At 35.2% G+C, this 14253-nt stretch overlaps 1 protein-coding gene across 3 annotated transcripts in view; it reads left to right on the top strand.

Moving 5' to 3' along the window:
* Positions 1 to 14253, top strand: part of LOC131435209 (facilitated trehalose transporter Tret1) — a 37306-nt gene that overhangs the window by 19543 nt on the left and 3510 nt on the right. For all 3 annotated transcript variants that reach the window (XM_058602868.1, XM_058602867.1, XM_058602866.1), the window contains 2 exons: positions 3678 to 3813; positions 12246 to 12454. In XM_058602868.1, the coding sequence (XP_058458851.1) occupies positions 3678 to 3813; positions 12246 to 12454 (345 nt within the window). The remainder of the gene's footprint in view (positions 1 to 3677; positions 3814 to 12245; positions 12455 to 14253) is intronic.

Raw genomic sequence — 14253 nt, 5'->3', positions numbered from 1 at the left:
TATCATTTCATTAAATCCATTGGAGTTCCAATTTAAATTTTATTTTATGTTAAACTGTTTTCTCTTCCATGAGTTCAACCAATAGCCAACTATAGGATATTGAATATAAGTGGTGAACTGATACAAACAATCCTGAAATAGTTATAAGATCATGTACAAAATAAATGTATTTTATTTAATGTAATTTAAAATAGCAACTCGCTTGATAAAAACAGTGTTTAGATTAACTAATGAGTACCAACATACTAATATGATATTCGAAATGTATTAGGTTTAACCTACTATGTATTGTGGATGCCACGGCGAAGAAAAACTTATGTATATTGCCTATGAAATAAACGTATTTATGAAAAAAAAAAAAAAAAAAGATTAACTAACAATCTTTTCTGTGACCAGTGCAGAAAGTACATGTTTATTGCATATTCTATGCTTGCTTTCCGACTTCTATCTCTGAACTTTTTGTATGAGACGACATCTGAATGCTATGGTTTCCGCTTAGTACATGTATATAAATAAACGAAAATATACTCGTTTAGTCGCTCAATAATCAGAAAAGAAAGTAAACAAATCGAAACTGACACTTCCCTGTACGGTCATTTGGAAAATTTACCGTGATGTTACAAGAAGAGTCTACAACAATAGAGTAGGACACATGAATCAAAGAGCTACTATCCGAAATGGTAAGACATTTTCATTGGCCATTCATTACATTCCGTGCCTAACCAAAGCAGATCGTTTGTAATTACGCTTCGTGATTGTAAGTGAGAGTTTACAATGAACAAACAAAATGTTGCTTTGGAGAAGCAAATCATTTTTACAGTGCATAAAAATTTAACAAATTAGATAAAATGAGTTATAATCAGGACCGTACCCATATGTATTGTTTCTTTTGTTAAGAGGCCTTTTACAAATTTAGGAAAGCAGCTATTAGTTTATAGTGCAAAATCAATTATTCACATTATAAACATAAATAAATTTATTAAACTCAAGAAGTTTATTGATCAAATCAACTGACAATTCCAATTAAAATAAATTAATTAATTGGACTCGTTTTGGCTGTAGCTAAAATTAACAGTTCGTATTAGTTGGAATCAGTATATATTTTACTTAACTCAAGAAGGTTTATTGTTATTATTAACTGTCAATTTTCATTGAAATTAACAACAATATCTCTTAATTCTACAACATTTTTTACTGAAATCAACAATAATTATTTGTTAAAATCAACCATAGTTTTGCTGATTTTGCTAAAAATATTAGTTGAATGAAAGTGGAGCGTGTCTTTGCTAAGAAATGACAGCATGTAAATGTTGCAAAATCAACTGAAAAATGAGCAAATTCAACCAACTTTTTAGCATTATTAAGGGGTTCAAAAATAACAAGTCAGAATTAGCAAATATAAGAATTTTTTAGTTGTCCTAAAAAATAACTAACTAAAATCAGCAAATCAACTAATTTTTTCGCCAAAAAGCTGATTTCGGTCTTTGCGTGGATAAATGGTTCATTGATCAAATTCGAAGATCAAATAGAAGTCGTTTCTGGTTCCGGAGATATAATAGTATCGATTTCAATAAGCACAGTCTCTTTATTTTAAAGCTCATTGAACCATTTTAAAGCTCATTGAACTTGTTCAAATATCAAAAGGCTTCACTTCCGATTCCGGAGATATAATGGTGTAAGTGACGTAACCAACAAAATGCACTTTTTTCTCTCCACTCGATTTGCTTGCAGATGGCTGAACCGATTTCATCAAGATTTGTCGTATTTGAAATCTATAACTTTCTATCAAGTTTAAGTACACTATCGTTTTTTAGAACGTGCTGTTTTTTTTAACTTTACGTGACCGAATAAGCCCTTTTTTGTTAGTTAAAAATATTTTTTTGGTCTTGTATCTCGTTGTCACCCTTACTATTGAGGAAAAGGAGCTTTTATTTCCATTCAGCGAGGATTGTGGGGCACTTTGTTCGCGGCTCGTCTTATCCTCCATTGGTTCATCGTCGGTATTGTAGTTGCTGTTGTCAAACGTACTGTTGTGAGTGGTTTTTATTTTCTTTCCCTTTTTATTGTTGTTTGCAGTCTCGGGGTCATTACCAGTTCCATAGTTTGTGCCTTGTTGTGCATTGATGGCGGTTGCATTGATGACAGTTCGATGATGAAAGTATTTCTGGAACAAATAAACGATACAATAATAATAATAATAATTTCTGGAACATAGAGTGCTGGGTTCACTAGTTACCTTGTCTTTGGTTGAAGCTGTATTTTTCGCAGTTTCAGTGCAAAATTCACCGCAGGTTGTTCATAAAACTGACATGTAGTCAGCTGATTCTCGTAAGTTACCAGCGATTTACAAGGATGTCACCCGCCCTGTCCCTGAATCACGAAAGATTTTTTCGATGGAAAGAATTTTTCCGTACTGCGATATATTTTCTCGAACGTAATGTTCATTGATTTGCGGGGGAAGGTAATGTACACGCACTTCTGTTGCACCGTCTATCACGTACACAGGGATTTTGTATTTGTCAAGTTTCAGGCATTTGTATATCATGTTTTCTCATTTTAAATACACTATTGTTCACTAGACTGTATTGTCTTTGTTTTTGTCGTCTCGACCTTAAGCGATTTTCGACTATTTCGAATGAAGTGTGAACACGAACTGAAAACGCGCCCTGGTTTTCTCATGAACAAAGAAGTCATCGACCTTTTTTGAAGTGACAAAATATCCATTAAGTCAATTGGAGTTTTCTAAAGGAAAGGAACTGGAGCTTTCTAGCTCCTTTCAACTTATGAATCGCATGAGATTTTTCACAAAAGCAGATCTACACATTAGTCTGCATAATGAATAGAAAAAAATATTGTCATGACATTGAATTGTTTATGAGGATAAATCTGTGCATTTCCCATTGATGACTAACGAACAAGTAAACAGCCATAACAGTATCCAGTCTACCGAGATGCAATTAAAACACAGCCGTACAAATACGTCACTGCAAAGATTTCCACTGGAAATCGCAAGTCACCAACTGCTAATGTATTTGAATGGGGCAATTTAGAATCGATTAAATCGAACACATGATAAAATATGACTGACAAATCTTAATACTTCTTATAAAATGTGAAGGACTAAAATATCCCATGTAGGAGAAAAACAGAACTAATTGCATCTTTCAGATACTGCCCATACTCGCACATCAGTCCCATATGGAAAATCGACATGTTAAGAAAAATACGTTTTTAATTTATTGTGCTACAAAACGCTAAATCTTGGTACTATTGCATGAATATTTGAATGTGGGGAGTTTTCATATGGGACAGAAACGAGTTTATATTTTTTCATATTTCACTGAATAAACCTGCATTTATTATTGCATTTCCGTAAAGTTTACTAAGGATAGGCTTCATTAGTCAAGTTGACTCAAAAATGACGAACATCTATAACACACACATATACGAGTATGGGCAGTATATTTTGCTTTGCTTGAAATCAAAATGAAATTGTTTCTATTAAAACATCATTTTTTCAAATAGTTACAACATCATCCCGATCCCAATTGGAACAATCATTTCCATTCCATTGAATAATCGAACCGTTGCAGCAACAATTCCAATCTAACTGACTCATTCAATTGCCCGATATGTAATCGAATCGCCACTAACCGTTTCGTCACTTCTCCACACAGATTATGGTGACATGTGCGGTGCTGCTGCTGGCGGCAGCATGCGGGATGCCCATCGGATACTCGGCCGTCCTGCTACCTCAGTTGTACAACGCGAGCGAGCCGCTTTCCATCGACATCGAAATGGGCTCGTGGATCGGTAAGTACACCTATGTATGCGTTTGTTTGTATGGGATGCTAAACGTGACGAAGTACCCTAGAAGGTTCCTGCAAGGTGTTCCGTCCCATCGGGACACGGTATGTAAATGATAACTATCATTTGGGAAGACGATTCACCCAGCGTAACGTTCTGGAGCTTGGGCAAGGTTCGACCCCGAGTTGTTTATTCCAATGAATGAATGAATGGATGGGTGGAATAAAAATATTATTAATTTCATTGTGGTGACTACCGCGAAAAAAGTAGGTCAAATGCCACTACTTGATAAAACACCAGCATTCATTCTTGTACGAATCTACATATACAAATATGTGAAAGGCAGTAAACGATCAATGCTGTAAGGGAGAATCTCTGCTAGTGTGTCGTATTTCAGCTAGAAATTTTCTTAGAGAGGTTACTGTACACGAAAAAAATTTGATCCAACACTTCAACTTTTGCGGAAAATTCACTTTGCCGAACGAAGATTCGGCAACTACCGACAAAGACGAATTCATTGAGCATGAGTAGTAACAAATTTTCAACTTCACTTCAGGATCTAAACCCGAACCCTTAGCTTATGCGTGTTCAGAATTGTCGCGTTACTGTGTGTGATGCTCCAAAAATTTCGAAAATTAAATGATCATTCTTTTCATTCGGCTTCATCATAAGCCTTGACAGGGATTTATGTAGACACGGTTGTAGAGACATCATCGGACTGATTGAATGTAGTTGCCGCGGAGGCAGGGCAGATGGTGGATGTTGATCATAGGGCGGGTCTTTTCAGTGCCATCAAGATAGGTCCAGGGTCAATAACAACAATCTAACTAAACAGACACCACTTATCGATGCGGTTCCTTCCTTTCCCCCTGTCTCGCAAATATGCGACAGTTAACGCTGTCAGTAGTCCATAAGCCGCCGCTCAATTGATTCCTAGAACTACGGCAAAAGTGGTGTTATTTTTTCGATTATAGGGGCTACAACCTTGTGATTATTTATTTGTCTCTCAAATCAGAAAAACCTGGTCCCAATGCGCGAGAGCAGAAAGTTTCTAACAGGTTGGATGGGTGCAAAGTAATGATGACTTGTTATTCCTGTTAAGAGAATCAAATTCGTTGAGAAGTGATTTCGATGAGGTTGCACAAATTTTTCAGCAATCTGGCAAATATATTCAAAACGAGAGAAGTACTTGTTTCAATGTACAAAAAAAAACAACAGCAACACAACGAAGAAATGACGTATGATGTAACCAGAAAGTAAATCCAGTTTCGTGTTTAGCCTTTAGCTTAGTTGATCACTTCTTTTATTTCCGTGATTGATAGAAAATTTGAAATTGTTCATTGAAGCAAATGCACGATACTCATGAGTAGTAAATCATGATGCTGTACAAAAACTGACTTTGAAAGTGAATTGATGAAGGGAGTTCTCAACTATCGTGACCTGGAACTAAGCGCTTTGTTAGGAATAAATGACGAATAGATTTCGAGTCTAGAGACCCCGTTTATACCACTAAAAATGAGACGGTGGTTTTATACAAAACAACCTCTTCCTAATCCACCTAGTGATGTGTGATAATGTCTTTCCTTCATCATTCGAACATATCTTTCTTCATTGATACAATTTTGACACAAACCCAATTTAGATCTGCTTACGCCGTATATTTGGCCACATTCCAGAACAACATACACTGTTATGCACTGATAAGTCGAAGACGAAATGAAGACGAAATCTAGATTAGTTAGGTGCGTTTAGCATAAACAGGTGACTTGTAATCAATACCCCTAGATGTCAACAAACTCAAACCGACCAGTATGTCGTAAATTTATACACGTTCGGGACGTCATCAGTGAAGACACTGTGCTATGGTATAACTTGAAGTATCTCTTAAGGGCTGAGGACCGTACCGTAAAGTGGTAGGTTTTTTGCTACTTTTCCGTTTCAAATTAAATTTTCTTGAAAACGGTGCAGAATATAGAAAAACCCACCTGACAATGTCTTCGAAATTTAGTTGAGAATATTCTGTGAAATTTTCAGAATGATTCATTGAGTTTAGCGGTCGTTTGTATTTTTTTCTGACTGAAGAACTGCTGAAAATTGGAACGCTCGGAAATGCATACCTCTACTTGTTCATCGAATATCTCGGCTTTGAAGGCTTGTATCATAAATCTACCGTGACAAAGTCTAGATAATTTAATTCAGATGCGATTAGTACATAAAAACATATATGTTATCGCGATAAAAATAAAGTCTTGTTTTTGTTCTGTGATACAAAGTCAGTTTCAATGCATCCGCCATTTTTTTTCGCTTTGGTTTCCAAAGCCAGACATTCAATCTTTGTGAAAGTGGAATATTTTTTCATTGTTCATTGGAATCCATACGACAGATTAATGTGATAAAACTTCTCATCAAAATAATAAAATGTATGCTGACAACCCGGTACAGTTTGCTCATATACAAGAGAGTACAAGAGAAATACGAAGCGCAAAGGGAATTGAGCGAGCCACGTGGTCGATTTAAAACTCAACACGCGACCCTCTGTCCTCAGACCTTAAGGTGAAATGTAGCGGAATGCGCGAATCGCGTTTTTGATCAATTATTCAAAAACTAGACCGATTTTCGAAAAACCAAAAACACTTAAGTTTTCGAAATCAAATTTATCACAACTAAGCATTCTTAGAATTTTGAAATTTTGCTTTGCCGATCCGTAATTGGTTTTTGAAATGTATAAACGGTTACTGTTCCGTTCCACGGGGATGGTTTTAGAACTGAAAAGTAGTGCTTGGAGCAGAATTTCACAAAGAATCTGAAAATGCAACTAAAAATTATAAAACTTTAGCCAAAACAATCGAAATTTGAAAAAGTTTACATAAAATTTTCCGCATTTTTTTATTGCTTGCGCGCTGCTGTTTCGTATTGAGATGGTGTGAGAAATGCACGGTGGGCATAGTGGCATTATATCGTGAGCAAAAATTACATATCAAATGAAACGAGTTTATGCAGCATTGGGTTTTGTGATGAAATGACAGGCTACTGTCAACCTTGACAGGCTACTGAATGAAATGAATACAAGCCAAGTATTATCGTTTATGTAAAATATTTGAAAATAAAACTTTTATATAACCTGTGATACAAACAATGCGGCCTGGGTAACTACTGGCAAAGATATCGAAAATACTTGAATGTTCTCTTGTCTTCAATCGTTCTATTGAAGAAGAATCCATGCTTGCTACTAAACTCAGGCATATACATGGTTAGCAAGTTAGTCAATACTTATACATGTAACCTCATGTTAGTCATTCATTAGACAATACTCATGATTCATAGCTCTAGTGTAAGAGTAATCACTAACAATAACGATTGAATTATTATATTCAAAGTGTGAAGGATTCAAACATCCATTACGTCCAATCTTTTTTACAAGCCAACATAACGAGAGGTAAGCTCACTGCGCTCGATCACTGAAAAAAGTTCTGGTTTCTATGTGTCGGTTTTTCTTGTTATGCTTTGTGCGACGGTTCGTTCAACTGAAGCGGATAAAATTTTGCGCGCATTTTATGACGCTACATTTCACCTTAAGGGACGGGTAGGGTCTAACACTTTTGAAAAATCATTTATTATTTTCTCTCTGTTTCTTATAGTAAAACATTTCAAGAATATTCTGTGAAATTTTCAAGTCTATCGGAACAAAACTCTGGAAGTTATGGGCCTTTATCTTTACTTAACTCAGACTGCGAAGAAGTGAGAGCTCGGCACACAGGCCCAAGATTTCTGCTTTTGTTGACTTAAAAACTTGACAAAACATTCTTGAAATGTTTCATTATAACAAATTGAAGAAGAAACAATATGATTTTTTAAAAACGTTAGACCCTATGGGCTTCCTTCAATAAAAAAATTTTTTCCATTGATTTTATAGACAAAAAACTTTAAAAGCGTTTTTCTCGAAAACAGATTTTGAAATTCCGTGTCCATCGTCATTCAAAAACTACTGCACCAATTGTTTTCAAATTTTGCACACTCTTTCTACATATAAAAACCAGACCCCAACGTTTTCCTTTTTGCTGTTTGTTACTTTGCGGAGGTTTTACAGCTACAAAATGGCGCTTTTTTCGTGAAAAATCGTAGTTTTCACTTTTAACAACCACCAAAAATTCAATAAAAGTAAAAAAAAAACAAACAGAAACGTTGGAATCTAGAAAAACTTCTACTCTAACTATGTTGCTTTGATTTGTTTACTTCTGATTAGCCTGCGCTGAAATACAGTGAACACCGCAAATCATGATTTTTAAGAAGCGTTCTCGAAAATACCTCTTCACCAACTTATTTCTCAATATTATCCCACGAAAAAATTACAAAATGTTGTTCGAATGATGCTTTTTATCATGCAAAACATTTGATTTTATTTTGTTGAGCTATAGTTCTGAAAAAAATTCGCAAAAATTATAATTTTTTCCATCATTTAGAGCCTACCCCCTCATAAGTAGAGTTCAGTCTACGTCTTCTTAGCGGTTTATGCTGCAATGCTGGACGGTGTGGCTGTTCAATATAAACTGTTCCTCTTGAATGAAAAATATGACAGTGCTTAGAAATGTTTTCAATCACTTGGTGCAATAGTATTACTATTGGAGGTAAAACTGACTGATCTGAAGGAGTAAAACCTATGGGTTAACTTGTTAACCTCAGACAATTTGGAATTTGGAAACGCGTAGTGTTTAAAAATTGTTGCTAATGTAAAGCGATGGTACTTGTATCAGTAACATTCATGAAAACGGAATTAGAAATGCTCTTCCAGTAAGCCATGCTGCAAACGAAGTAAAAATATACATGTACATTTTGCTGATTAATTCCATCTTGGGAATTAAAGTCTATTGTTATATTTCTATATCATCTCTGAATTTAGTGCTAAAGTTATAAGCAGTTACTTAGGTATAATTTCGTTTTGCACACGGTGAAGTTGTTTTTAATCGCAATGTGGTGTTTCGAATAACGATATCGTACATACAAACAAAATATGCTTGATTCAAACTAGAGTTTGATTGTCCAAAGAAATATTAATTGCTTCATAAAAACATTTTCCGTATCACAGCAGAATTATACTGTCACTATTCCAACAGAAATATTCATTAGAATTGCCCGGAGTTTATTTCTTTTTGCGTAAACCATTTTAAAGCAAAAATTGTCCTGATTCAATGAGCTTTTCCAAAAAAAATCAACCCCCACTACACCTTCTAGGACCCCAAATGAAAATTGTATTCAATTACATTACTTTGTGATATATTCCGAAAAAACTAACAGTAAAAAAGACGGATGGGTAATGTCACAGACATCGCTGAATGACGTAAATACGAATAAAACTGACATGCTTTTCCACACTTCAGAAAATTTGTCTTTAGTTTGAGCGAATTTTATGATATTTAAAAAAAATTATTCCAGTTGAAATCTGGAGAAGATGCGTGAGATTCAAATGAACAAAAACAGCATTGCAATGTACGATGATTTCTCCTTAGAGTGCGAGGCCGTTGAATTCGCAAGTGATAATAACAACCAGTGTTGGGAAAACCATGATAAAAAAAAATTGTTTTCATTATCACTCGTGGAAAAATCAATCCAAGAAATTTTCTAAAAAAAACTCTGTTACTGAAAAAATCACTTCCGAGTATTTCATGCATGAAACAAGAGTCCACAAAACTATGAATCTCGAAGTTCACAAGTGATTTTTTGGGTCAGCGAAACTTGATGACGAATTTTCACCCACAGGAATATCGCTAAAGAGCTAATCGAAAGGGAGAAGAGTCTCCGATGATATTTCGATGCTGAATTTCCACTACGTTGCAGTTCGACACCGAAGTAATTCGTGCAAGATTCAATTACTATATTTTTATTATTAAAAAAATCTCCCCTGAAAAAACTCGCAACTGAGAAAAAATGACTGCTGTATTTTCGATGCACGTAAGGTGGTCAATATGAACATCAATATATTTTCCGCATTCCAATTTTAATTCCAGCTGATTGATTACACAGCACTATTTAGATCAAGCTCAATAAAACGCTATTTGGCATGAATTTGATTTATAGAAGTAACAGGAGCGCAGCATTTTTCATGTCTTGGCGCAGCGTTTGAATGACGCATTTGAATTGGCGTAGCAATAACCTTGCGCCCCTGTTACTTCTGAGTATGATATCAAGCTAAATTGGGCAATATTTTTAATCAATGATTTTATTATAATATAACTATTATTGATCACAGCAGCTTTTATTGATGATATTTCTCCACCGCAATGGTATTGCCGAAAAAAAATCGAATACATCTTTACTATTGATCCTTTTATCAACAAAGCATCAAACTGCAAGAGCTACAAAATTTAACATTTTGGTTTTCATTTCAACCACTCTACGCGCACTGAACATTTTCATAAAGGTTAGTTTTTGTTCATCGGTGAATTTATTCATCATATATTCTGCAAAATGTTGAGATATGACGGCTATGAAAATTCATTTCCCAAAAATCTTCTGTTCGAGAATCGCATCAGATTTATTCAATGTGCGAACCTTTTTCTTAAATATCTTCGAGAAGTATGTTCACTAGTGAACTTTTCACTACTGGTTTTCCTCCGTGTCAGATCAGTGAATTTTCTGATCGATGATTTTTTTGTCTGAAATCACTTGCAAACAAATTCAGTTGCGATTTTCGAAATTTTGATTTTTTCACTGATAGCAACATTAACTTGAAAATGAAAACGCTAAATACTACATAACAATGTACTTGAAAGATCATGTCATAAAATGCGTGTGCATGAGCTTTCTTCAACCGCTATTGAGGAGCAGCCATTCCACAGTACGAAGGAATACTATTCATCTATGTTCATGTGTTGTCCATGCGCTCAATGACACAACAACGGAACTCCGATCCGAATCCAGAAAAATGAATCACTAGCATCCACTAAAACTAATGTGTAACAAAACGCGTCAACTAACAACAACACCAACATTCGGGAAAACTGTTAACCATTTCGCTGTTAATTTTAACTTTTAGTTAAAATCTGACACTCGAGCGGTTAATTTGATGTTATCAAAAATAACCCTGCTCGAAAGCATGATTATTATTGACAGATCGATGGTTATTTTCCGAAACTGAAAAAAATCTTGCAATGAAAATTCTAATATTATTTCTTTAGTTGAAATTATTTCCAGTGGAAAATAAACTCAAATAACTTTGAAGTAGGCCGCAGTTTTAGTTAAATTTAACTACTCGACACAAAATAACCGCTCAAGTTCAAAGCATCATTCAAACAACACTTTGTGATTTTTTTTTTGTAGAAAAATATAGAGAAATAAGTCGGTGAAGAGGTATTTTTGAGAAAACTTCTTAAAAATCATGATTTGCGGTGTCCGCTGTATCTAAGCGCAGATTAATCAGAAGTGAACAAATCAAACCAGCATAGTTAGAGGAGAAGTTTTTATGGACCCCAACGTTTCTGTTTTATTAATTGTTTGAATTTTTGGTGGTTGATCAAAGTGAAAACTACGATTTTCACGAAAAAATTCGTCATTTTGTAGCTGTAAAACCTCTCCAAAGTAACAAACAACGAAAATGAAAACGTTAGGGTATGTTTTTTTTATATGTAGAAAGTGTGTGCAAAATTTGAACAAAATTGGTGCATTAGTTTTTGAATGACGATGGACACGGACTTTCAAAACCTTCTTTCTAGAAAAACGCGTTTAAAGTTTTTTGTCCATAAAATGAATGGAAAAAACATCATTATTTTATATTTTTTCTATTATAATTTGTTATAATGAAACATTTCAAGAATGTTTTATCTAGTTTTTAAGTCAATCGAAGCAGAAATCTTGGGCCTGTGTGCCGAGCTCTTACTCCTTCGCAGTATGAGATAAGTAAAAGTAAATATCCATAACTTCCAGAGTTTTGTTCCGGTAGACTTGAAAATTTCACAGAATATTCTTGAAATGTTTTATTATAAAAATATACAAAGAAAAAAATAAATGATTTTTCAAAAGTTTTAGACCCTACCCGTCCCTTAAAATTAACCGCGAAATGGTTCACAGCCTTAGAACCCGTTCAAACGATAAAAAATCTGAACGAATGTATAAACAAAATTGTTCTACAAGCTTTTTTTAACAAAACCGACAGAAACCCCTGATATTCTTATATCTATCTAAATGTTACCAATTATTTTTAAATTTCTGTGGTTTTCGAAGTTCACGCATTTTAGTCGACAAGATGATTAATATTGGATATATCTATTGTATGTATCAGAGTTCAACTTTAGACGAATTCGTGTGAATGGGAAAATGCCTTTTTTACAACCAGCCTATGTTCGATATTTCCGCATTTCTCTCTTCAAATTTTGTTTCGTGCTTAGATAAAACAATGTATTTTTTAACTAATTTCATCGGTCTTATTTTTCTATTCCCTTCCTAAGCCAGTGTACACAGCCTCGCTACACCGGTTGGTTCCTTCGCTTCCGGACCCATTATGGATCGCTGGGGTCGCAAACCTGCACTTCTGATGGCCATCGTGCCCCTCTTCTGCGGTTGGATTTGCCTCGCTATGGCATCATCGCACTTCCTCATCCTGGTCGGCCGTATCATTACTGGTATTTCCGTTGGACTGATCGCAGCCCCCGCACAGGTATATTAATATATGTATACGATTATAAAAATGTATTGTTTTGATTTGTAACGTCGTACGGACCAATTTGGACACTGGGAAGTTTCCGTTGAATCTCCATAAATATAAAGTGGCATCGTATATGCGACAGAGTCGTTCCGCTGCGCCATCACACAACGAAGTGCCAACGAACGACCTTGTCAAATAGTTATCCGACTCTGGACGATGAATCGGCTCGCGACAAAATTTACATAAGTTCGAGATTGTTCAAGATGAAAAAATACTGTCTGACTATCTAGTTCGCGGTATGGCAGAGAAAGGCATGCTTTTACGCACAACAATTTCTTCGTTAGTCACTTGAAGCTGACAAGTAGGTCCGTGAACTTCAATTTCTCTAGTAAAATTACAAAAATACTCTGGATTAAATTTATTGCTCTGACATATGTCAGATCGCACAATTCCGCTCATCTACTGCTTCCGAAGCGTAAGTGGAAGCACAAAACAACTTCCACGGTCCTGACGCCTCGTCCAACCAGGAACTGGTTTGTTCGCACAAATCATAATTCATTTGCGTACGGCATCCAAACTTAGGATAACCGCTTGAGTGGACTGTGAATGCGCCTGGAATTATTGTACTAGAGATGATTGATTTTTTTTCCTTATAATTTGACGTAGTTTTGACATATCAAATCAAACCAAAGCGTTTGGAATACATGATTGAAAATTGAATCATTAGAAAGTCACATGAAACCTAATCACAATGTGGCATTCGTAAATTTTCGACGATCCACGATCATCTCTAGCTTATGCTATAATATTTATGATGGCATATGCGGTTGAAAAGCATCACCCGGAGTAATGTGCTGGGAAATGCAAAAACCGTTTGACAAGCTTTATTCAATTTGCATGTCCAGTGAACTGTCTTTTCAGTCATCGTATGGGAACAGAATAGATTATCTCTGTAGAGCGTATGACCATGAACCTCGTTCTTGACCGTCAATAATCGACGAAGAGAAGACGATTTCAATGAATGCAATGTATTGCAAAAATTAGCTCGTGACTAATGAAGTTCATGTGTGACAGCTGTTCGTTTACATGTTCAATATAAATGAGTGTAACTAGAAGAGTAAACAAAAACGGTTTATAGCTGTCATATAACGTCCATTTAACTTTTTGTGTGAGGTTATGTCATGTTTGTGCCAATCCTAATAGGATAAGGAATTTTTTTTTCAACGCCTAGCACTGTATTTAGGGCTGCCAACTGCACATATCTCATCCGGAAGTATAGGGCCTAGAAAACGCTGTCGAATATCACAAAAACTAAGTCGGGCAATATACGATTTATACAAGGGGGGAATCACTAATCTAAAGTTCACCTAATCCCGCGCAATCCTGCCTAAACTCTTCAAACTCCACTCGATTTTGTTTGAGGTCAGACTTAGTTTAAAGTGATTGACTCCTACAATTGGTATAATGGTCAAAACATCAACAGTTCCTCTTCAAAGTGAAGTGGCTTATTGATCGTAATCACAAAAAAACATAATTATAGCGGGATAGATTGGAAAACTGTAGAAAATGAGATGAGAAATTACAGGACTCTGACACGTTAACCTTCCCCAACTTGAGTTATGATTTCAATTTTGTGATGAAATTTTACATAGATCACAAGTTGTATTTGAACGTGACAAACACGAAAACCTTATTTACCAGATTCCCATGAAAAAACAGAAAACTACTTGCTACGCATTTGTCATGAATTGCATTGTTTATTTTTCCAATTATTATAAACTGTACAATTGATTTTTGCGGATTTGTCAAAC

The sequence above is a fragment of the Malaya genurostris genome, chromosome 3 (assembly GCF_030247185.1).
Source record: "Malaya genurostris strain Urasoe2022 chromosome 3, Malgen_1.1, whole genome shotgun sequence".
Taxonomy (NCBI): Eukaryota; Metazoa; Arthropoda; class Insecta; order Diptera; family Culicidae; genus Malaya; species Malaya genurostris.
Note: the sequence above shows the minus strand (reverse complement) of the source record. Positions and strands in the feature narration are given on the sequence as shown.